Source organism: Equus caballus, chromosome 1 (genome assembly GCF_041296265.1).
Source record: "Equus caballus isolate H_3958 breed thoroughbred chromosome 1, TB-T2T, whole genome shotgun sequence".
NCBI classification, from domain to species: domain Eukaryota; kingdom Metazoa; phylum Chordata; class Mammalia; order Perissodactyla; family Equidae; genus Equus; species Equus caballus.
Window position 1 is genome coordinate 32,866,271 of NC_091684.1, and position 24,024 is coordinate 32,890,294.

Genomic DNA, 24,024 nt, shown 5'->3' on the forward strand with positions numbered 1-24,024 from the left:
TGCTTTGGTTTGGCTGTAGGTGTCAAGACTCCTAAAGTTCATGCCCTTCGAACCAGGAAGTCCATTTTATTTTAAGGAAATAATCAGAGACATGGCTAAAAATTTATATATCAGGATATTCATTGCACATTATTTAAATACAATAAAGTTGGAAACAGCCATTCTGATGGAGACATAAGATATAAAATCACATTTTTGATGAACAATTAAGGCCATGGGAATGTGCTCATAATGTAATAAGTGGAAAAGGCAGGAAGTGACATTTGTGTAAATAAAGTCGACTGATATGTGTACAGAATACAGGGGGAGAAAAATAACTGAGAATACTAACTCTCATTACATTGAGTGGTGGGATAATAGGTAACTTTAATTTTATTCTTTGTGCTTTTCATTTTTGTAGATTTTCTTACAGCGAGTTTGTAATCATGATTATAGTTTCTATTGACTGCCTTACTCTGCTGGGCACTGAGATAAGCTCTCTGCCCGCCAATATCTCATTTACTCCTTAAAGCAACACTATGGTCAGTGATATCTTCCAGAGGAGAAGCGGAGGTGGACAGAAGTTAAGGCACTTGCCTTATTAAGTGATTATTAAGTGATTAAGTGCAGAAGAGGGGATTAGAGCCTGAATCATTTTGCCTCCACAGCCTGAGCTTTTAATGACTATGACTTAATACTTCACGTTTCTCTGTTATATCAAAGAAAATAAGGTATTAAATAAAAGGGAAAGAATGTGGTTGTCTCATTGCCTTCCTGCAGCCTGGAGGAAAATCAAGGTGATCTTTCTTTGGCATTCCCCATCCAGGCCTAAAATGGAGCGATGAGGGGCCCCATTAGTCTTGTTTGTTTTCTTTAAAAGGCTCAGAACAAAATACATATTCATGACCTGGCTTTGAGAGGCCAATGTGGATCCAACCCATTCCCACTCCTGCTCTGGTGCTGCCATGCCCTGGGGGAGGAGAAGAGCTGGGTGGGGGTCTAGACACCACCCAGACCCAGGTGGCCCCCGTCACACCTGCTGCTGCCAGTCAAGGCGGGGCAGGGCCCTCTGTTTTGAGTCACTCCTTGTCCCTGCAGACTTTGTCCCTTCTCCAGTCTGTCTCTTTTCCAGTTTCTTTCTTCCGGGGTGGGTCACCAGTAACTTCACAGGGGGCAGTTATTTTTGGGGCGTGGGACTGCTCTGTCCCTGGGGGCGTCTGCTGCTCGCTGTGGATGGCCAGCACACTCTCCTCTGGCTGGTCAGAGCCCAGGGGTGGATCAGTTAATCGTAAAAGTTGGATACAATGGGGAGTCATAAACACCATATGTACCCTAAACATTTCATCTTAAGTTAAAATATATAAACATGTGTTTGTTGATCTTCTCTCTCCCCTCCCCATCCCTTTTTTTTTTGCCAAGGGCTAGCTTTTTGGTATGAGATGCTGCTTGGAGTCCTGTTTTTTGTCCTTGCCTAAACCGCACGCATACTTTGTCTATGATTCTTGGTTTTGTTTTCTGTAGGGTGGAGGGAGATTTTGAAAGGCCCTTGGAAGCAATCTGGGTGGAGAATTCTGAATTTCTTTCATGACCCTCCTGTGCTCCAGTCTTATTTAATCCAATGGCTCTTTACTTACCAGCTTTTGAAAAATTTTTAAATTTTTTGAAATTTGTTTTTTAAGATTGGCTCCTAAGCTAACAACTGTTGCCAATCTTTGTTTTTTTCTGCCTTTTTCCCCCAAAGCCCCCCGGTATATAGTTGTATATTTTAGTTGTGGGTCCTTCTAGTTGTGGCATGTGGGAGGCCATCTCAACGTGGCCTGACGAGCGGTGCCATGTCCGCGCCCAGGATCTGAACCAGTGAAACCCTGGCCCGCCAAAGCGGAGTGGGCGAACTTAACCGCTCAGCCACGGGGCTGGCCCCTCCACCAGTTTTTTTTAATGGACCCTTTCCAAAACATTCAACTTAGTTTTCAAAGAGACGACTCTCTCTTTTCACACATGTTTCGTTCATTTCTGTAATAGTTAATTACATTATATAATTATAATTATAAGTACCTCTGGCATAAACCGGTTTGGGAACAGACTTAACTGGTTCTTGTAAGCAGTTGCAAACGAGGGCAGAAGCAGAAGTGTGCTGTCCTGCCGGCTGTGAGGACTGGCGTGCCCTGGGTGTCAGTCGGTCTGATATCGGGAGGGAGTGGAGCACTCAGTCACCCTGGGCTGGTGGAGTGGGGGTCGATGTGTCGCGTGGAGGCAGCCAGGATGGGGAGTCGGGCAAGGCAGGCTTCCCAAGCCCGCCTCTATCACCTGGCAGTGACTTGGGTGAGTTGCTCACCTGTAGGCATCCCAGTTCCCTCAACTATCAAAGCGACAACCCCACAAAGTCAACACACGTATCCCGAGCCAAGCCGTGTGTAGGATGGTGGTGGTAAAGCTTCCCTGTGGGCTTGTTGCCAGGAGGAGATGGGAGGGGGTGTGCGTGGATGCAAGGCCTTGTTGTCAGGCCCAAGAGAAAGAAACTAGCCTTTTCCTTCTGCTTCCCTCCGATGGTGAGGTATCCTGGCGCCTGGCCCCTGGTAAGGCTAACAGGGACTGCTAGCCGCTACTGCTCCTCCTCCTAGCCGCCTGCAGGTCCCTCACCGTGCTGGGTCCCTCCTTCGCTGTCCTGTGGTTTTCCACTTTAAAATTGCTATCAACTCCTTTTTCCCCTTAAGAGTTTTTCAGAAGTTGAAGCTGGAAAATTGAGAAAGTCTGGGGGGGAAAACAAAACAGAACCCAAACCAATGATTACCAGGCAGTGTAAATACAGCCTTGAGGTACTGGATGAGGTTAGGGACTTGGAGCGATCTTGCGTCCGCTCCTGTGGCTTGAAGGATTGTATTGGTGGCCCCTGTTATTCGGAGGCAACAGTGCATTGCCCCAGAGCCTGCCCTTTGGAGTGAACTTCTCCCAGCTGGTCTAGAGTTGCAGCTCTGACTGTCTGCACCGCGCTAGAGAAGGGAACCTTTCTCACATATCAGCGAAGGCGACCTCCAGGAGGGAACCACAGGCCGGTTACTGCTGGCCACATAGAATTATGTTTCCTCCCTTCCCCTGCAAAGGAAAGCATTTGCCGAGCTGGTTTATCGTTGTCTAGAACCATTAAAGGAGATCCTTGTGTGAAGCTCAAACTGTGCTGTGGACCGGAGACCAGGGGCTGCATTTTACACCGGTGCTTCTCCCACCTTGAGGTGCACAGGTCCTCCGGGGACCCTTGTTGAATCGCAGATTCTGTGCCAGGTCTGGGGTAGAGCCTGCAATATTGCAGCTCTTACCAACTTCCAGGTGATGCCCCTGCAGGTGGTCACGGACACCGTGTGGGTGCCAAGCTTCCACACTTTATTAGTTCACATCCCCTGCTGGGCTGGAGCCCTACACTCCAGTGTCAGAGAGTTGGTGGCCTCAGGTGGCAAGCTGAGTCTGGTTACACTTCGCTGCCTTCCTAGGACAAGTCCAAGTGCTTCCCTTGTTGTCTCCTTGTCAGGCCACATTCCAGAACCAGACTTTCCACTCCTGCCTGTGTTTATAGTACTGAAACGTTATCTGTCCATCAGTAGAGGAATTAAAAATGACAGAGGCCGGCCCTGTGGCCAGGTGGTTAAGTTCAGTGTGCTCTGCTTTGGTGGCCCAGTTTCAGTTCCCAGGTGAGGACCTATGCCACTTGTTGGTGGCCATGCTGTGGTGGTAACCCACATACAAAATAGAGGAGGATTGGCATGGATGTTAGCTCAGGGTGAATCTTCCTCAAGCAATAAGAAGAAGAGTGGCAACAGATGTTAGCTCAGGATGAATCTTCCTCAGCAAAAACAAAACAAAACAAAAGACACATGTACTATTCAGTCATTAAAAATAAAAGGGTCGTTCTCTCTTGTTTGGCATGGAAGGACATCCACAAATTGTTGACTGAGAACAATGCAGGTAGCTGAATACATTTTCTTCTATTATTTGAGGCTTTTTTTTTTTTTACTAAGCATGCATTTTCATCAATAATAAAAAAAATCAATAGAACTATTTTCATTTTGAAAAAAGACCTAAAGCAAACAATAAAAAAAGTAAGTTGCCACTGAGCCAAATGTGGATGAAAGCAGTGAAGAATCAGAACTTACAGCGATGGAGTATATTTCACAAACTGAGACATTTGAATCAGTGCCTTATGTATTATTAAGGGTCTGCACATGTAAAGTGCTGATGACAATGGGTGTGGGAGGAGATGAGGGAAGGAAAGACCCTCTGTTTACTGACTGCCCAGTGCACATCAGGTCCTCAGGGAGGGGCTTTCACAGATATTCTGTTCTTATCCTTCCCAAGTGTTAGATGGCAAAATTCCCACTTTATAGATGAAGAAACTGAGGCCCAGAGAAGGTGATTTCCCTGGGGTTACAGAGTGACCCTGTTAGGATTTGAACCCCAGGCCCTCTGACGCTGAATCCAGTGCTTTCTAAAAAGTCTGTTGATCTCCTGGATAGCTGGGCGATTTCCAACTCTTCCTCTCTTCTCTTTTTCAGACGACTGAACCGGAACCTGCTGCACACGTTACCAGAGCTGCTGTTCCAGAATAACCAGGCTCTGTCGAGGCTGTGAGTGATGCTCCCTGCCCAGGAAGCTCCCTGTGGTCCTATCCTCACCCTGTGAGAGGGGTGTGTTTGGTCACTGGGGCCTGGACTTTCCTCTGACCGTGACTCCCATGCTGCTCACCTGGCAGGAATCGTTCAGGAGGTCAAAGGCCAGGCCCTTTCTGTAGGAGGGAGCTGTGGGGGGCATTTCTCCACGGCAAGCGCTTGACAGAATCCACAGTTCATCCAGCTCCCTGCACTGCCTCTGACAGTCCTGGTGTGAGGACGTTCTGGGGTTGGAGGGGGGTGCTTGTTACCGTGTTGCCGGACTTTAGGGGAGAACTGTTCTGAGGCCTCTCTCGCTGCCTTTGGGAACTCGTCTGGGGTCGAGTATTTACTCATTCAGCTAAGCCCTTCTCAAACTGCTTCTATTTTCAGTTTGGAGTAACGAGGTCTGTAAGCTTATTCACCGTGGCATAAAGTCACACTTTGATTTGCTGTAAATGTACTTCTTTCATGTTTAAAGGGTAGTGGCCAATTCTGCTGCTCAGCGATTTACCAAATGTGTCTGTAATTGTTCCACTGTATATTTCATCTTGTGGGATCTTGGGTTGGACAGGACCTTAGAGATTATCTAAGGAATCTCTCCTGCAGCTCCTTGGCATATGGTCCTTCAGTCTTTGCTTGGCTACCTCTAGTGGTGGGGAGTTCACCACCTCCCCGGCTAATCAGCTCCATTATTGGACAGATCTGCATGTTAGAAACATTTTCTTAACTTTGAGCTCTAAGTCTGCTTTTTAATGATTTATGATTTTCTAGCTCTGCTTTCTGTAAGGCCCTAGAAGAACCATGTCCTCTTGTTAGATTTTTGAAGGGCTGTCTGGTTTTTGAATTTTGAGTTGGGAGGGAGGTTTGGTTGTCATTAACAACCTGAAAACCGTTGGTTGGGACCTTCTGCGGGCCCAGCAAAGCGCTGTGTGAGCCTCTGGGGCTGGTTCTCCCCTAAAGAAGCTCAGAGGACAGCACCTAGGTGGAGGTGCGGGTAAGACGGAGGGGTGGGGGCACGGAGGGAGACGGCACCCGGGGCTGCCTGAGTGCTGAGGGGCCTGCCTGCGGCCTCCTGGCGTCTGGAGCTTGATCTCTTCCCCTCTGATTAAACAGGGCCAGTTCTTTCCACCTCTGCCGTGATTTCCAGACCTCTTGGTTAGCCCAGGGGTCCCAGGCCGCTCCAGGATTTGTGTGGATCCTGCTGTCAAGTTTTTGTCTTTAAGGTGGAACTCTAATTTTTGTCCTCCTCCTGGCCTGGAGGCCTCTCTGCAGTGACTCTCAGTGACGTTCCCTCCTGCTGGCCTTTGCCACCTTGGGCTGGAGCTGGGCCTTCTCCTTCAGTCCCCTGTAACCCACCCGTCATTTGGTGCCAGGTGCAAATTCATCCTGAACATCTCTCTTGGTTTCCTTCTGTCCTTTTCTTTTCCTTCTCCTAAGCCCTCTGAGCCTTTCAAGCTCTTGCCCGCCCTCTCCCTGCAGTATTGACCTGCTCGAGTTCCCTTCCCCTTGGCTGTGTTGATCCTCTGCCCTCCAGTACCCAGGGCTCAGAGCGTGGGTGCAGTGGACGGCTGCCTTCAAGCTCTGGATGCCCACTTTGACCCTCCCTCATTTATTTTATGTTATTAAAATTTATGTGTTTATTTTTAAATTTCAGTTTTATTGAGGTATAATTGACAAATAAAATTGGAAGATATTTAAAGTGTGCATTGTGGTGAACTGATAAACATATACATTGTGAATGGATCCCTCTATCAGGGTAATTAACACATCCATCACCTTGTATATTTGTCTTTTTTCTTGGTGAGAACATTTAAGTTCTACTCTCTTAGCAAATTTCCATTATACAATACAGTCTTATCAACTTCGGTCAGCATGTTATACATCAGATCCTCAGACCTTACTCATCTTATAGCTGAAAGTTTGTGCCCTTTACCAGCCTGTCCCCCAGCCCCCAGTTCTTGGCAGCCACTTTTCCACTCTCTGTTTCTATGAGTTTGATTTTTTTTTAGATTGCACGTACAAGTGACGCCATGCAGCGTTTGTCTTTCTTTGTTTGGCTTACTTCACTTAGCTTAATGCCCTCTAGATCCATCCATGTTTTCACAAATGGCGGGATTTCCTTCTCTGTCATGGCTGAGTAGTACTCCATTCTTTATCTTCTTTATCTATGGATGGACACTTTGGTTGTTTCCATCTGTCATTTATTTTAAAATGTCCAAGACCCTCATGTGAATCTAAATGCACAACCTCCAGCCTTTTGCTTGAGGTCACCTCCAGCCCTGTTCGCTTTTTTGGGGGCTGACATCTTTTGCCATAGCCTTCCACCAGCTCTGGGGCCTGAAGGGGAGAGATCAGCTCTACAGGGGTCTCTGTCTCCCTCCAGCACTTAAGTGTACCTTCCGCCAGCAGCACTGGTGCCCCCATGTCCCTGGGCTCCCTCTTGAGAGCAGTGACAGTGTGGAGCCAGCTTGGCTGCCTTCCTGGCCTGTGTCTGAGGAGCTTGGATCCCTAGTGCAATCGGAAGTATCCTGGAGGAGTAGAAAATCAAGAGTCAGGTGGTCCTGGGTTTTTCAGGGTCCCACTCTGGCTGGTCTGACTTCTCAGAGCCTCTTTGTCTTCCCTGTACACTGTTGGGCTATCATGAGGCTGAAATGAGATTGTGTACATAAAGCATCCAGGCCCGCGGTTGGCCCGCAACAGATGTTCGTTGTGTCCATGACAACGTGGGTGACTGAACGGCCCTGCAGTGGGGCTGGCGCTCCTGTGTGCGCTGTCTCGTCTGATGCCTGTGACCCTGTGAGGCAGGCGGTGTCTCCCGATTTTACTACTGATGGGAGTTAAAATGAAAGTCAAGGTTGGAGAGGTGAAGTGACCTCCTCAGGGTCAGTACTGATGCCCCTTTGGACTCCCCACCCAGCGCTCTTCATGGCTCATAATTTAACAGGAGTCCTGGAGAAAAGGACTTCTATGCTTTAAGGAATATTAAATAACTGGGGTCTGTAGCCAAAGGCTGGCACACGGAACTCCATTCAAGGAATGGCAGAGCCATTGAAGAAGACAGGAGTCTGCCTGACTCCTGCTCTTGGCGCCCTGTGGGGCGGGGAGCCTTGGGGGGACAGTGGCCTCCAGAAACATTGGATGTTCTCACCCCAGCGACCTTGGGCTGGCTGCCTTGGGGAGAGGAGCAGTCAGCGGTCAACAGAGTGGCTTCCAGAAGAAGGCCCCTCCTGATGGAAGGCTTCTAGCCCTTTGGGGAATTTTCCAGGCTCTAGAGCCAGAACCTTTCCCGAACACTTACTGCCTTTTCTTTCCAGGCATTGGGTCCCTAACTTGGCAGGAGAGGTTTCTCATCCAGGAGTGTGGCCGCACCCAGGTGAAGGGAGGTTCTTTTCTTTAGCTCTCCTCTTGAGATCTCCTAAGCTCATCTATAAGCACAGATGGGTGAGCCGGCAGGACTTTGAGGAGGACTCCCGTGCAGCGTGCCCCTGCTTAGGTCAGCCTAGGACTTGAGTTCATGACTAGGGCCAGTGCAACCTGGTGTCCTTCCAATTCAGGCCATTCAAAAAGGACCCGTTCTGGGGGAGATGATTAAACAGGGCTTTTTATTCACCTGGTTGTTTGTGCCTGGTGTCTGGGCTCGCTGAGTTTTTCATCTTGGTGATGATTTTAGGGAGAGATACAAGAGCAAGTGCTTAAAGACTTATTTGCTAATATCCTTTGCCCCACCTCCATCCCTAATCGATTGACCTGAGCATCTGTCATTCCAGAACATCTCTGTTAACTCTCCCAGTTGACCTGGCCAAGGAGCACTTGGGCACTCTTGGTTCCAGGAACAGAAACCCCCACAGGCAGGTGACGGGAAGCACAGGGTGGGATATTGTAAGGGCACAACCAGCAGACTCCAGGGCTCCCCAAGGCAGGAAGTGAGGCACAGCTAGGACCAAGACTGAGATGTGAAGGGCATTTCTAGTTCTTTCTAAATATCTACCTTATTGTCCTTCTCCTCCTTGCAAACCAGTGTCCTGGGCTCCTCGGCGACGTCTCAGTTCCACCACGACTTTGGTTAGCCGCAGTGCTGACTCCCTGCTACTTCCTGCACCTCTGGAGCTCAGATCCCCCCAGTGTCTCAGATCCCAACTCCAGATGTCTGGGGAAACGACCTGATTGGCCCACTTAGTTCAGGAGATCACCCCTGGGCCTCGGGGCTGTGTTGGGGGCTTTGTGGGGTCCCCTGGTACCATCATACTCGGGAGCCCGCCCTCCTCCAGCAGCCGGAGCGGGGCCGCATTCCCCCAGGAGGCGGGTGAGAGGGGAGGCAGAGCCTGGCGTTCTGATCTCTCACCTGTTGACCTCCCCTCAGCTTTGAGGGATCCGTTACTAATTCTTTTCATCTGGAGCAGATCACGGACTTTCATGCAGCGGCCGTTATGCTAAATCAGCATGAAAACGAGTTTGAGAGAGACCACATGTGCCGGGCAAGGTGCGGGCACACAGCGAGTCAGGCGGTGCCTTTCAGTCTATTTTGTCTGTGTAGCTTCCAGGAGTTAAATCCTGTTATTGGTTATTCTTTGCTAATCTGTCCCCCGGTGTTGGAGTACTCCGTCCATTTCTTTTCACATGTGGGGACTGTGGCCCAGAGAGGTGATTTGCCTTGGACCACAGAGCAGTTTGGTGATAGGGCTGGAATTAAGACACCAGGCCTTCAAGCGGCCATGAAGAGCCTGAAAATAGGCTTAAACCTTGACCTAGAAATTGCATGTTTGGGGATCTACCCTAAGGAAATAATAAAACACGAGTGCGGGGCCTGGCTTGTGATATAGTGGTTAAGTTCATGTGCTCTGCTTTGGTGGCCCAGGGTTCAGGGGTTTGGATCCTGAGCACCGACTTACACACCACTTATCAAGCCACACTGTGGCAGCATCCCACATACAAAATAGGGGAGAATTGGCATAGATGTTACCTCTGCAGCAGTCTTCCTTAAGCAAAAGGAGGAAGGTTGGTAACAGATGTGAGCTCAGGGCCAATCTTCCTCACCAAAAACACACACAAAAATCCCCTTGAAGTAAACACATGAGCACAAACATGTTCATTGCAGCATTACTTAGAATATTGAAGTATCAAATATTAAAAAGAATATAGAAATAATCAGCATTGGGGGAATGGTTAAGTAAATTATGGTATGTTTACTCAATGGAATATTTGTTGTCATCAAAAGCGGCCTTTGTGTCCCAGTGGCATAGTGGCTAAGTTCACATACTCTGCTTTGGTGGCCCCAGGTTCATGGATTTGGATCCTGAGCATGGACATACACACTGCTCATTAAGCCATGCTGTGGTGGCATCTCACATACAAAATAGAAGAAGACTGGCATGGATGTTAGCTCAGGGCCAATCTTCCTCACCAAAAAAAAAAAAAAAAAAAAGGTGGCCTTTATGAAAGACATAAAGTAATACAGACACATGTTTGTGATATAAAAAGCCAGGATGCAAACTTGTATTGATAACGTGATCACTAAATAAATAACTTTAGATAAGGCACAGAAAAAATGACTGCCAAATGCCAACAGGGTTTGTCTTGGGTGACCTTTTTCTGTTCTATGTTTCCCAGATGTATAAGAAGCTTGTATTATTTTCATGGTAGGAAACCTTCCAGTGTTTAAAAGCAATGAAAAGCCTCTATAGTAGGAGTTGAAATGAATGCTGGATAGGTGATGTTGGAGCCCTTCCTTCAACCCTCCTGGGCCTTGTTTGCTCTTCTGTCAGATAAGGATGCTAACATCTACCTCACAGGCTGTGGTGGGGATTAAAGAGAGGTGTAACCACTCTCGCGTCAGGTATAAACTTCACGGCACATAGTAGGTGCTCAGGGAACACTAGGTGACTCCACATGCGAATTGCTTCAGAGGCACCACAGTCCCCAAGTTGACGCTGCCCTCGAGCCTTTGTGCACTGCCGTCATTGGTCCCCCACCCCTGTGGTGATTCGGCCTCACCTCTCTTAATTCAGAATCAGCCCCTGCCTTTCAGGGACTTCCTCTATCAGGCATCCGACTGGCTGGCCGCGGAGAAAGGCTGGTGTGCTGTCCTGCAGAAGGGGCCCTGCAGGCAGCAGCTGGAGTTGGGTTTGGGACAATGGTTGCGTAGGTTCAGGAAGTTGACAAAGGGAATCTGCCTTTTGTACTCTGGGGTACTTTCCTGAGTACCTGGAGCAAGAAGGTGAGGCTGCCCCTGGAAGTGCTTCTGAGTGCCCTGAAGTTCCAGTGTGTTCTCTGCCTCCTTGGGGATGCCCCCGTTTCGGGTAGGCCTGGAGTTCCTGCTCAGTACCCACCCCCATCTCTTTAGAAGATAGCACCCGCCACTCCTTGTCTACAGTGAGAGGGAGTCAGAGCCTCTGCAGAAACGCCCCTGTCCTGAGACATCCTCTCAGTGCCTCAGTCTCCCAGGACCGTTGTGTAAGGTCTCAGAAACTGTAGTTGTTAGGGTACTGGTTAGGACGAACGGAAGGTTATTCTGCCCCAGGCTCATGCTGAACAACCTGAAAAATGATCTGATTTCATCATCAGAATGTCTTTCTGAGGTCAGCATTTTCCCCATTTTACAGATGAAGATTTGCAAGCTCAGGGGGTTTGTGACATGCCCAAGGGGCTGAGCCCAATTTGAACCCTGGTCTGTCTGATGCTAAAGCTCATCCTTACATATCGTCCATCCACCTGCCTCACCCATTCGTCCTCTACCCACCACCTATCCACCTTCTACACTCATCTTCCTACCCACCTACCTGTCTCCCCCTCCCCATCCACCCCTCTATCACCTAGCTACCACCCAGCCAGCCTCCCACTCATCTGTGCTCCTAGTTACCCGTCTACCAACCCACCAGTCAATCCATCCATCCACCCGTCTATCTCCCACTCCTTACCCATCCTTCCATCCTTCATCTCTTCCCACCCGTTCTCCCACCTAACACCCTCCCACCCACCTGTCCATGTGCCCACCTGTCCACTCTTGCACTCATTTACCCACCAACCCCCCATCCAGTCTCCATCCATTCACCCTCCACTTTCCCATCTACTAACCCCCTATAAACCTATCCATATACCCATCCTTTCCCCGACTCCTTACCCATCCTCCCGTCCCCTATCCCTTCCCCACATCCAGCCACCCCCTCACCTTCTGTCTGCCTTCCCATCCACCCTCCCACCCATTTATCCAACAGTTACCGAGGGACTCCTGTGGGCAGGTACTGTTCTAGGTGCTGAGAACACTGGGAGTGGCAGACAAGCGGGGCACTGTCTCCCCAGGAGGTGAAGGGGGTTACCATTCGTGCTTTCAGAGAGCAGTCTGCCCTCCTCTGATGGACCAGCAGGTTGGAGTAGGAGGGGGAGATGCTTCACTGGCTGGCCCTTGTCCCCTGCCAGGGGCAGTTATAACCTAGTGGCAGCTTACCTGGATTTGGGGTCAGCTCCATCACCTGACAGTCAGCCACCAGAGGCTGTGGAGATGTTGCCCCATGGATGCACACAGGGATCACACATGTTTGAACCTGCCTGCTTCTCTTACAGCAGTAAAACCCAGTCCTCACCCACGTTCGGGTGGGGAGCACAGTGAGTGTCAGCTCCCCTCGTCTCTGTCCACCCGGGTCTGGGGAGAGGTCTCTCCCGCTGCCTTCAATCCATCCTCTTACTGGTTGCCTTTCCTTCCTCATCTGGAAGCCGCTTCTGATACCTAGTTCCTCTGGGCTGCTTTTTAGCCTTGAAACCAATATGTGTCCTGACAAGATCGACCTTTTGTGTCTCTGTTGGGCGTGGGAGGGGAGGGGGTGGGGGATTAAGGGCAGCCCAGGGCGTTTATTTCCCCTCATTTATATCCCTGCTGTAAGGACCAGGATAACTCATTACCAGGGCCCTGGTGGCCATAGGCTGGGATGTGATGTTCTGCAGGAGCCCTGTTGGAGAATGCCTGACCCTGCCGACCCCGTCTCGAGCTGAGTTTAATTAAACTGTCAGCACTGGTCAGAAGAACAAAGCCCCCCTTGCTGTCCTAGTCCCAAGCCCCCATCAGAGGCAGGAGGGCGTTCTCTGCTGAAATGAAGAGCTGTTAAAAATGCATCTGTCTTGCCTCTAAGGGAAATTATCCGAAGCTGGAAGGTGACCTCGCTTTTGTGACGCGTCCACTCCTGGCAGCAGATCTGTGGAACTGAACCAGCCTTGCCGTCACCGAGGCCCCTGAGCACGGGGAATGGGGCTCCCGTGGCCGCCCCTCTCCCAGATTGGGGCTAGGGGCTCCTTCCCGCCAGAACAACCTCGAGCGGCTTTAAAATGCCGTCCCTCACTCCCTAGACTTCCCTCTTCCCAGGAAAGAATTTCACGAGCTTTGAGAGATATTAAGTCTGTGAGAGGTTTTGGCATTAATGATAGACAGCAGCTTCCTTGTTAGATGGTTCAGGGAAGTGCTGGGTCAAGCAGGGTTCTTTGTGGAGGGCTTTTTAGCCCCTTTAATCTGCTCATGTGCATAATAAAGCCCCCAGGGGACACGTAGGGTGAGGCATCCTCCAAACTGATTTGACGGAAACTCTTGAAAATTTCTTTTTAGGGAATACCTGGATCTTTTGGGTCCAATGTTGGGTAACTTGCTAAGGTCTCAGACAATAAGGATCAGAGCTGAGACTGGAAGCCAGGTCCCCTGGACCTCAAACCCATGCACCTACCTCTAAACCATCAGCATTCAAATTAGTGTGCGTGAGAGTCGGCTAGGGGAGTTCATTACAGTGCAGATTCCCGGGGCACTGTCATCAGAGCTCCTAAGCATCTGCATTCTTGTCAAGCCCCTCTTGGCCTGGGCCACATTTTGGGAAGCCCTGCTCCCCAGCACGCTTGCTGAGTCTTACATGGGTGCTCCTCTCTGGTCAGAGCCCCTGTTTGTCTCTGCCCGGCCTGCTTCTGGTGTGAGAGCCACACTAACAAGGACCCTCCCAAGGGCAGACGCCTCACCTCCCACGGCTGAGCAGGGAACAATTTGGGGATTATGAGTTGGCAATTATGGAGCACTCTGGATTCTCAAAGTGCCTTCCAGTCATTAAATCTGCCTGCTGTCAGGGCTCAAGTGGAAAGGCCAGTGTCCCACTGGGCCCAGGAGCCTCTGCCGGAGAGGGCAGCCAGCCCGAGATTGACAGCCGCGTGCCAGGGTGGGCTGACATGCCCAGCATGGATTAGTGTCCTAAACACAGCCCCGGCCCCTGGCTCTGCCCTCACTGTCTCAGAACCACACAGGCCTTCACAAATGCGAACAGCCGAGGGAACCCAGGGCTGGAGGAGGGCTGGAGGAAGAGCAGTCTCTGGGTCACCTGCTGGGGACGTTTTCCAGGGGCTCAAAGGAATGAAAAGCCGCTGGTCCTCTCCTACAGCATTACAAAAATCAGCATGGAACAAACTGAGTTTCTAAGCATCAAGAAGATTCTGAAAAGAGAGGAGTGCACACAGGAGGGGGCTGTTGTGAATAACTTTTAAGGGGGTGAGGATTTTTTTTAAACCATTTCAAAATTATATAAATAATTTTGCTATGATATCAAACATTTGGAAAATAGAGAAAAGCAAAGAAAGACAAGAGATAAGGGGTTTAGTTTTTTTCCAATTAAATAAGGTATTTAAAAGTGTTTGAGCTATCATTCAAATATTTTCTTTTTAAATAAAGGTTAGGGCTATCCCTGTGGACTAGCAGTTAAGTTTGGCGCACTCCACTTTGGCGGCCCAGGGTTGGTTTCCAGGCATGGACCCACACCACTTAGTGGTGGCCATGCTGTGGCGGCAACCCACATACAAAATAGAAGAAGGTTGACACAGATGCTAGCTCAGGGTGAATCTTCCTCAGCAAAAAAATAAATAAAATAAAGTTTAATACCAAAGTGATATGTAATTGTTACAATAATAATTACCTTTGTTAAGCACTTATATGCCACATATTTTATGTGCGTTTTCTCATTTTGTTACAGTCCTATGCGATGGGTGCTATTATTATCCCCATTTTACAGTTGGGAGAATTGAGGCACAGAGAGTTAAGTAAATTGGTCACATAGCTAGTGGTTGGCAGATCCAGGCTTTGAATGCAGGACATATGCTTGCCCACCATGCTGTAGGGCCTTTTGTTATAGAAAATAGAGAAACTTGGAAGAAGAAGGCGATTGCCCAGGAGTCTTCCAGGGAAGTGGGTTCCAAGTTAGGTGTTGAAGGATGTGGGAGACACAGGTGGATGGAGAGGATGTGGTTGCCCCATGAGCAGGGTCCCACAGTTCTAGAGTATTGAGTGGATCCCGGCCCAGAGGGAGGTAAAGACTGGCTCTGTCTTTTAGAAAGGGGATCCTGGAATGGGTGATAGGCAGAGGGGGCCAGTGACAGAGGGTTCTTGAAGAGCAGAGTGACTGAGCAGGGGTGAAAGCCGTCCTTCCCCAACCCCTGCTCCCCCCAAGACCTCCTCTCCTTCCTCCTGCTCTCTGTACCTGAGATGTGAGCAGCAGGGACAGATGGCCCCACGTGTCTCCCTTGGTTGCCAGAAAGGCTTCCTCCCCGTCACAGCTCCTCAGTTCCTCCCTAACAGGCAGAATTAACTGTTGCCGCCTCAGTGCCCTCTTTTCTTTATAACTATTTTTTATTGTGGTAAAATATACATAGCCTACTATTTCTCATTTTAACCATTCGTAAGTGTACAATTCAGAGGCGTTAACTCCATTCACAGTGTTGGGTCACCATCAGCACCATCTTATGCCCAAAACTTTTTCATCGTCCCAGCAGAAACTCTGTACCCCTTAAACACCAACTCCCCATCTCTCCCTCTCCCCCAGCCCTGGTAATCATTCTGTCTCTATGAATTTGCCTATTCTAAGTGCCTCATATACATGGAATCATACAATATTTGCCATTCTGTGACTGGCTCATTTCACTCAGTATTTTCCAGGTCTATCTGTGTTGCAGTATATATCAAAGTTTCACTCTCTTTTATGACTGAGTAATATTCCATTATATGGATATACCACATTTTTTCTACCCATTCAGCTGGGATGGATGCTTGGGTTGTTTCTGCCTCTCAGTGGTTGCTCACATGTCTGTCAGAGCCCCCACAGCATTCCTCATCACCTTTTCCCTGCTTCCCCTACCAGACTGCGCAGGGACCCAGGCCTGCCCATTCTTGTTTCCCCAGCATGAGTGGGTTTAGTCGGTAAGTTGTGTCTTTCTGGTGGCAGAGATTGTTCCGAAGGCTGAGGGAGGAGAGTAAACCTTCTGCTGTTCATATGGGGCTCCCCAGTTCCTCCCTCCTGTCTCTGATTTCAGGGCTTTGCAGGTCTGTGTGGGGCCTCGGCTTCACGGATTTGGTGGACTCAGTACTTGCTGGCTGCCCCTATTCTACTTGACCTGTGGTTGGCCTTGACTCGTGGCCTAGAAACATGAAGCCAGTTGTTCAAGAGCTCAGTGCTGCTTCATAGGACAAATAAAATCTGTTGGGGGTGGGTTAGCTGGAGTCTCTGGAGAGGTGGGCAGGGTCCCCTGGGGTGTGGAGGGTGGTTACAGGGAGTCCTTGCTTCCTGGGAGGCCAGAAGAGCTTGAGCTGGGAGTGATGGGAGGAGAGAATCAAGGAGGAGACACGGACCTTTAGTTGGTGGAAATGGATGTGAGTAGGCGAGAGGCTGACTCAGGTGATGCGATGGTGACTTGCATACAGTGAGGTTTGACTGACTCCGTTTTTGCTTAGGGTGGGCCAGGACGCCGTCTCTCCTAGTCAGACCTTCCCCTCAGGCTGAACACTATGGCGCAGGTTTTTCTATTTTCTACTTGGGATTACCAGCTAGGTGTCCATAGGTCTTGAGAAGCTCAAAGAAGATATGATGGTTCTCCTCAAGCCCTTTGCAGTGTGTGTGGTAAAGGCCAAACGTGCTAACTCAACTGTGTTTTCTTTGTTTTTTGGGGTGGAATCATCTATCAGTTTGGTGGTGCAACACTGGCTTTCTGATGCGAATGAGAAGCTCCACCTGGCAGTTGATTCATTGACTCTTTAATAGTAAAAATGTGGAAAGATATATTACTAATAGAGGTGTGTTAATGGCTCAGATCTTTCAAATGTTAGGTTTGGGGGGTATCATCGGGGAGATATCAAAATCCATCTTTTTGGTGAAATGGCCGGGAACCGTTGCCTTGTGCGTTTGGACGTGTTCCTGTGTCCCACCCCTCCCCCCTGTGCTGTAGGGCAAGGAGCCCTGGCTGTTTGCCTCCATGGTAGTCTGGCTTTGCTCCCAGTGTGAATGTGGGGAGTCTGCGCTGGGTCTCCTGCTCCTGCGGAGGTCCTTGGAGTGGGGTGGGTGAAGGAGAGGTAAGGAGCTGATAAACCTGTCCCTAAGTCTTTCCCAAATCTCTAGCTCTTTTCCCCATAATTCTGTGGGGTCCAGACCTTTGCTGAGGAGATGCAGGCCTCCATCTGGCCAGGTGTTGGTGCCGACAAGTGGCCCCGTGTGAGCTGATCCTCATGCAGGTCCTGGATGAGAGATCTCCTGCCCAGCCAAGAGAGGTCGGGCTTCTCACATCCAGAATTGGGGCTGACCAGAGCTTGCTGAGGTGGGCACTAACCTGAAAGGAAGTTCTTGTCTTTTAGGGAAAAAGGGCAGCATAAAAATAATACTGCACATCCTTAGACGACTTAAAAGTTTGCAAAAAACTTCTGCGAAAAACTCTTGGAGTTTGGTATATGGTGTATTTTTTCACATTTTAATGAGGCAGCTTAAGATTTGCTAATGTCTGCTGTCTCCCCTGAGCTGATGGAGAACATGTACCCCATTTTTCCACACTGCCTTGTCACAGTTTAACGGACCAGGAACCATTTTTGCCTTCAAGGATGCTGACTCACTGATTTTCCTCCTCTGGCCGGGATCCCGTGCTGGGCCGTGGGCGTGCCTGCCGTCAGGGTTGTCCTTGCTGACTGTATTCGTTTCCTATTGATGCAGTGAGAAACTGTCACAAACTTGGTGGCTTAAAACCACATAAATATGTTTTCCGACAGTTCTGGAGAGCAGAAGTCTGAAATAGGTCTCACAGGGCTTAAATCAAGGTTCCTTAAATCTGTGCCTTCCCTTTTCCAGCTTCTAGGGGCTGCCCGCATTCCTTGGCCTGTGGCCGCATCACTCACGCCAACTTCTACTTCGGCGGCTACATCTGCTTCTCTGACTCTGTGTCTCATGCCTCCTTCTTTCCCTGATAAGGGCACCTTGTGATTATGTTGTGCTCACCTAAATAATCTAGGTTAACCTCCTCATCTCAAGATTGTCGATGTAATCACGTCTGTAAAACTCCTTTTGCCATGTAAGGTAATATTCATAGGTTCCAGGGGTTAGGATGTGGATGTCTTTGGGGGACCTTATTCTGTCTGCCACATTATGTCTTCCCTGTGGAGGACAGCAACCCTCAGTGACCAGCAGCCCAGCCCAGCCCCTCCCCGGTTGGGGTTATGGAGTTATGTACACACACCATCCTAGCTCCAGGAGCCCACCCAGGAAGAGCCCCTCTGGGCTGCTCTCCCGGCTCTTCCATGTTGTAGTTAAGCTTCTCAGAATTGAGTCCTCTCTTTTCCTCCACTGATCATGGGGGCTGATTAGCTGTGGGACTCTGGGCAAGTTACTTAACCCCTCTATATCTCTTTCTTTGTCTGTAAAATGAGGGGCAGGGAACCAGCCCTGCTGGCCCAGTGGTTCATTGGTGCTTTCACCACCGTGGCCCAGGTTCATTTCCTGGTGAGGGAACCACACCACCTGTCTGTCGGGTGTTATACTGTGGCAGTTGCGTATTGCTGTGATGCTGAAAGCTATGCCATTGTTGTTTCAAATACCAGGAGGGTCACCTATGGTGGACAGATTTCAGTGAAGCTTCCAGATTAAGACAGTCTAGGAAGAAGGACCTGGCCACCCACTTCTGAAAAAATTGGCCCTGAAAACCCTATGAAAAGCAGCAGAGCGTTGTCTGATGTAGTGATCCGAAAGGTGAGAGGATGGCACAAAAAGACCGGGCAGGGTTCTGCTCTTCTGCACACAGAGTCGCTAGGAGTCAAAATGGACTTGATGGCACTAACAACAAAAAATGAGGGGATGTTGTGAGGATTAGGGGTGATTTGTATGGACCAGTACAGGTGCTCTGGGTACCATTATCACCCAAACCATCATTCTGGAAGTGAGGGAGGGAGGTGGGTGGGCACGCCCCATCCAGCTGCTTTTGGACATAGAGGACAATCTGCTACCTTGGAAGTCTTCATGGGCCGCCCCAGGCTGGTGGGCTTGTCTGGCTCCTCTGTCATCATGGTCTCAGCAGGAGGTCCCAGGTTAGCCCCAGTTGATCGCCTCCTTGTCTCGAGCAGGGCCTGCCCTGTTCCACCGCCCATCTTCTCTGTGGGGGACAGAGCTTCTTACCTCCCGGTGCATCTTGCCTCAGCTCGCTCTGGATTCGGCAGCTTAGCTGCTGCCTGAGAGTTTTACTCATGCGGTCTCTTCCTCTTTGGTTTTATAGACTGGAAATGAGACAGTGACTTCAGACAAATGGAAGAAGAATTTCTACAGCTCTTTCTTGAATGCTTTCCCGGGAGATGACTATAATGTAGAGCTCTCTATTAGATTAACTTGGCGGGAATATTCACACATATTGCCACTCATTACATTTAAATTTGTGATCTATAATAGTCCAAGATTTAAAGAAATAAACACCTGGATACGGTGCATTCCCTTTTTCATTAATTCTTGACTGGTATTGACCTTTGCTTAATCTAATCTTCACTCTAATGTTGAGCCTCTTAGCATCAAAAGTCCTTCCTAGAACATACACATGGGTTTGGTTACTTTGGGACTTTATTACTTTGGCATCAAAAGTCCACAGGGGCAGCGGAGGTTGTCACATGTAAATAAAGGGTAGGTATTAATATTCTAAAAGGCTCCTTGGCTTTCACTAATGTACCTGTAGCTCAGTTCTGCTTCTTTGAAACCCAAGTTTCTATTTGTCCTTCCCAGTTTAACGCTGTCCTGCCGCTCGTCATTGATGGCTTTTAAAAAAAATTGTGATTAAAAACACGTAACGTAAAATTTACTGTATTAACCATTTAAGTGTGCAGTTCAGTAGTGTGAAGTGTATTTACATTGTCGTGAAACAGATCTCCAGACACTTTCACCTTGCAGATCTGAAACTCTCTACATGGTGAACAACTCTCCATTCTCCCTTCCCCCCAGTCCCTGGTAACCACCTTTCCTTTCTACTTTCTGTCTCTATGAATTTGACTACTATAGGTACCTCATAAGTGGAATCATACCGTATCTGTCTTTTTGTCACTGGCGTATTTCACTTAGCATAATGTCCTCAAGGTTCATCTATGTTGTAGCATCTGTCAGAATTTCCTTCCTTTTTAAGGCTGAATAATATTCCATGTGTATGCATATATGGTGTGTGTATACCACATTTGGTTTATCCATTTATATGTTGATGGACACTTGGGTTGCTTCCACTTCTTGGCTATTCTGAATAACGCTGCTCTGAACATGGATGTACAAATATCTGTTCAAGACTCTGCTTTCAGTTCTTTTGGACATATCCCCCGGAGTGGGACTGCTGGATCATATGGTAGTTCTGTTTATAGTTTTTTGAGGAATCATCATACTGTTTTCCATAGTGGTTGCATCCTTTCACCATCGTTTGTTGTTTTTTGGTGGTAGCCATCCTAATGGGTGTGAGGTGACATGTCACTGTGTATTTGACTTGCATTTCTCTGATAATTAGTGATGTTGAACATCTTTTCATATGCTTGTTGGCCATTTGCATATCATCTTTGGAGAAATGCCCATTCAAGTCCTTTGTCCCTTTTTACCCCGTTGGGTGATGTGAAGTCCTCTCCCTCGGGTTTGGATGTGGCAGAGGATACCAAAGTAAAAGTTCCCATTCAGAAACAGGAGAATGCTAAATTCCACATCCTAACCAGTATCAAGTCATTCTGAACAGGAAGAGTGAAGCTTCCTTGCCTTGGCTGTAGAGTAAATTCCTTGCTTAGCCCATCTGGCAGCCCTTGAAATCTTTGAAATCGTCTGGGAGGACTTCCCTTGTCCACTGCTCTCTGTTTTACCTGATTCTGCTTTCGCATAGTTCTTCCTTGTCCATTATCCTCCTGGTTACATCTGAGCTCAGCTTTGTCGAGGATGTCCTTTCTGGAAGCCACATAGCTTTGGGCAACTTGCTTCTTTTTGATGCAGGATGATTGAGTTTAACAGTCACAGACTGTTCCAGTCAGGCTTGGGATATTTTTGGCAATATATTGCCTCAAAGTTTAGTAGATTTTTAACATATTTCTTTCTAATCAGTCCATGTGTGAGTAGCCTCAGCCAAGGATCTTTTCTAGACCAATTCTACTTAGAGTTCCAGACTGTGACAAGACAAGATGTTTGCACCAGAATGCAAATGAACATACTACTTCCTTCACTGGAAAAGTCTTGACATAAAAAAATCAGCTGAACTAAATGGTGATCTTAGTGTCAAAGTTGATTCACATTTTAGCTCAAGCATCTCTTCTCAGACCAGTGCCAAAAATTCATGAACCGACAGCCAATCAGTGGACCACACTTTGAGTACCACTGGTTCAGACAAACTTTCCAAACCTGAGAATTTTGGGCTTTTAGCTGCTTTTCTTTGCACTCTATCCGTTCTCCTCTTCTTTAACTTAATGGCCACCACCTTCAGGACATTTGAAACAATCAGCTTTGTCAAGAGGAAAACACTATTAATTTGACCAGAGAATTTTTCCAACAAAGCATCAATCTTATTTCCTACTAAGGCTGCAGCTTTGTTCTCACCACTGTCAGTGGCTTCCTTTGGAGTACAGAAGCCTTTAGCTTTCTCAAGCCTAAAAGGCTGCAAATTACAGGAATCTCAGTAAACTTAATTGTAAGCCAAAGGCTGAAAGCACTTCTCTTAGTACATATATCTTTCCTTCTGTTCTGCAGCCTGAGTTCATCACTTTTTTTTTTTTTTTTACTTATTTTCACCAACTTTAAAAAAAGTATTTTGTTTCTTCTGTCTCCACCCTGCTACCCTGGCAACCACCAGTCTATTTTCTGTATCTATGAACTTGATTTTTTTTTCTTTTAGGTTCCACATATAAGAGACATCATATGGTATTTGTCTTTCTCTGACTTATTTCTCTTAGCTTAATGCCCTCGGGGTCCATCCATCTTGTCACAAATGGCAAGATTTCATTCTTTTTTATGGCTGAATAATATTTCATTACGTATAGATATACCGCAATTTCTTTATCCATTCATCCATCGAAGGACACTTAGGCCACTTCTACGTCTTGGCTGTTGTAAATAATGCTGCAGTGAACATGAGGGTGCACATATCTTTTTGAGTTGGTATTTTCATTTTCTTCAGATAAATACCCAGATGTGGAATTGCTGGATCATATGGTAGTTGTAGTTTTAATTTTGGGGGAACTTCCATACCGTTTTCCATAGTGGCTGCACCAAACTACATTCCCACAACAGTGCACAAGGGTTCCCTTTTCTCCGCATCCTTGCAAACACTTGTTATTTCTTATCTTTTTGATAATGGCCATTCTGACGGGTGTGAGGTGACAACTCAGTGTGGTTTTGATTTGCATTTCCCTGATGATTAGTGATGTTAAGCATCTTTACATGTACCTGTTGGTCCTCTGTATGTCTTGTTTGGAAAAGTGTCTATTCAGATCTTCTGCCCATTTTTTAATCATTTTTTTTTTTTTGCCATTGAGTTGTATGAGTTCTTTATATATTTTGCATATTAGACTCTTATCAGATATATGGTTTGCAAATGTTTTCTCCTATTCAATAGGTTGCTTTTCATTTTGTTGATGATTTCCTTTGCTGTGCAGAAGCTTTTCAGAATGAGGTAGTCCTACTTATTTATTTTTGCTTTTATTGCTTTTGTTTTTGGTGTCAGATTAAAAAACTCATGACCAAGACCTATGTTAAGGAGCTTACCACCTATAAAACTCTTCTAGGAGTTTTATGGTTTCAGGTCTTATGTTCAAGTCTAATCCATTTTGAGTTAATTTTTGTATATGGCGTAAGACAGTGGTTGAGTTTCATTCTTTTGCATGTGGCTGTCCGTTTTCCCCAGCACCATTTATTTATTTTTCTCCCCAAAGCCCCAGTACATAGTTGTATATTTTAGTTGTAAGTCCTTCTAGTTCTTCTATGTGAGCCACTACCACAGTATGGCTACTGACAGACAAGTAGTGTGATTCTGTGCCTGGGAACCGAACCCAGGCCACCAAAGTGGAGTGTGCCAAATTTTAACTGCTAGGTCATCAGGGCTGGCTCCTGGCACCACTTATTGAAGAGACTTTCTTTTCCCCATTGTCTATTTTTGGCTCCTTTGTCATAAATTAATTGACCATATATGCATGGGTTTATTTCTGAGCTCTCTATTGTCTTCCATTGATCTATGTGTTTTTCTGTTAGTTTATTTGTTTTGGTGAGGAAGATTGGCCCTGAGCTAACTTCTGTTGTCAATCTTCCTCTTTTCGCTTGAGGAAGATTGTCTCTGAGATAATATCTGTGCCAGTCTTCCTCTATTTTGTATATGAGACACTGCCACAGCATGGCTTGATGACCAGTGTGTATGTCTGTGCTGGGGATCTGAACCCATGGACCCCCGGCTGCCCAAGCAGAGTGTGCAAAATTAACCACTATGCCATTGAGCTGGCACCTATGTGTCTGTTTTTATGCCAGTGCTATACTGTTTCAATTACTATGGCTTTGTAATGTAGGAAAGCAGGGAGCATGATGCCCCAGCTTTGTTTTTCTTTCTCAAGATTGCTTTGGCTATTCACGGCTTTTTGTGGTTCCATATAAATTTTAGGATTATTTGTTCTATTTCTTTGAAAAATGCCATTGGAATTTTGATAGAGATTGCATTGACTCTATAGATTGCTTTGGGTAGTATTGACATTTTAATAATATTGATTCTTCCAATTCATGAGCACAGAATATATTTCCATTTATTTGCATCTTCTTCAATTTCTTTCAATAATGTCTTATAATTTTCAGTATACAGGTCTTTCACTTCCTTGGTTAAATTTATCCCTACATATTTTATTCTTTTTGATGCAGTTATAAGTGGCATTACTTTCTTTATTTCTCTTTCTGATTGCTCAGTATTAGTGTATAGAGATGTGACAGATTTTTTTGTATGTTGATTTTGTATCCTGCAACTTTACTGAATTTGTCTATTAGTTCTTACAGTTTTTTGGTGGAGTCTTTAGGGTTTTCTCTATATAACCTAATGTTGTCTGCAAATGGTGACAGTTTTACTTCTTCTTTTCCAATTTAGATGCCTTTTATTTCCTTTTCTTGCCTAATCGCTCTGGCTAGGA

At 47.2% G+C, this 24,024-nt stretch overlaps 1 protein-coding gene across 2 annotated transcripts in view; it reads left to right on the forward strand.

Moving 5' to 3' along the window:
- Window positions 1–24,024, forward strand: part of SLIT1 (slit guidance ligand 1) — a 182,494-nt gene that overhangs the window by 24,317 nt on the left and 134,153 nt on the right. For both annotated transcript variants that reach the window (XM_023641701.2, XM_070223435.1), the window contains exon 4: window positions 4,524–4,595. In XM_023641701.2, coding sequence (XP_023497469.2) covers window positions 4,524–4,595 — 72 coding nt within the window. The remainder of the gene's footprint in view (window positions 1–4,523; window positions 4,596–24,024) is intronic.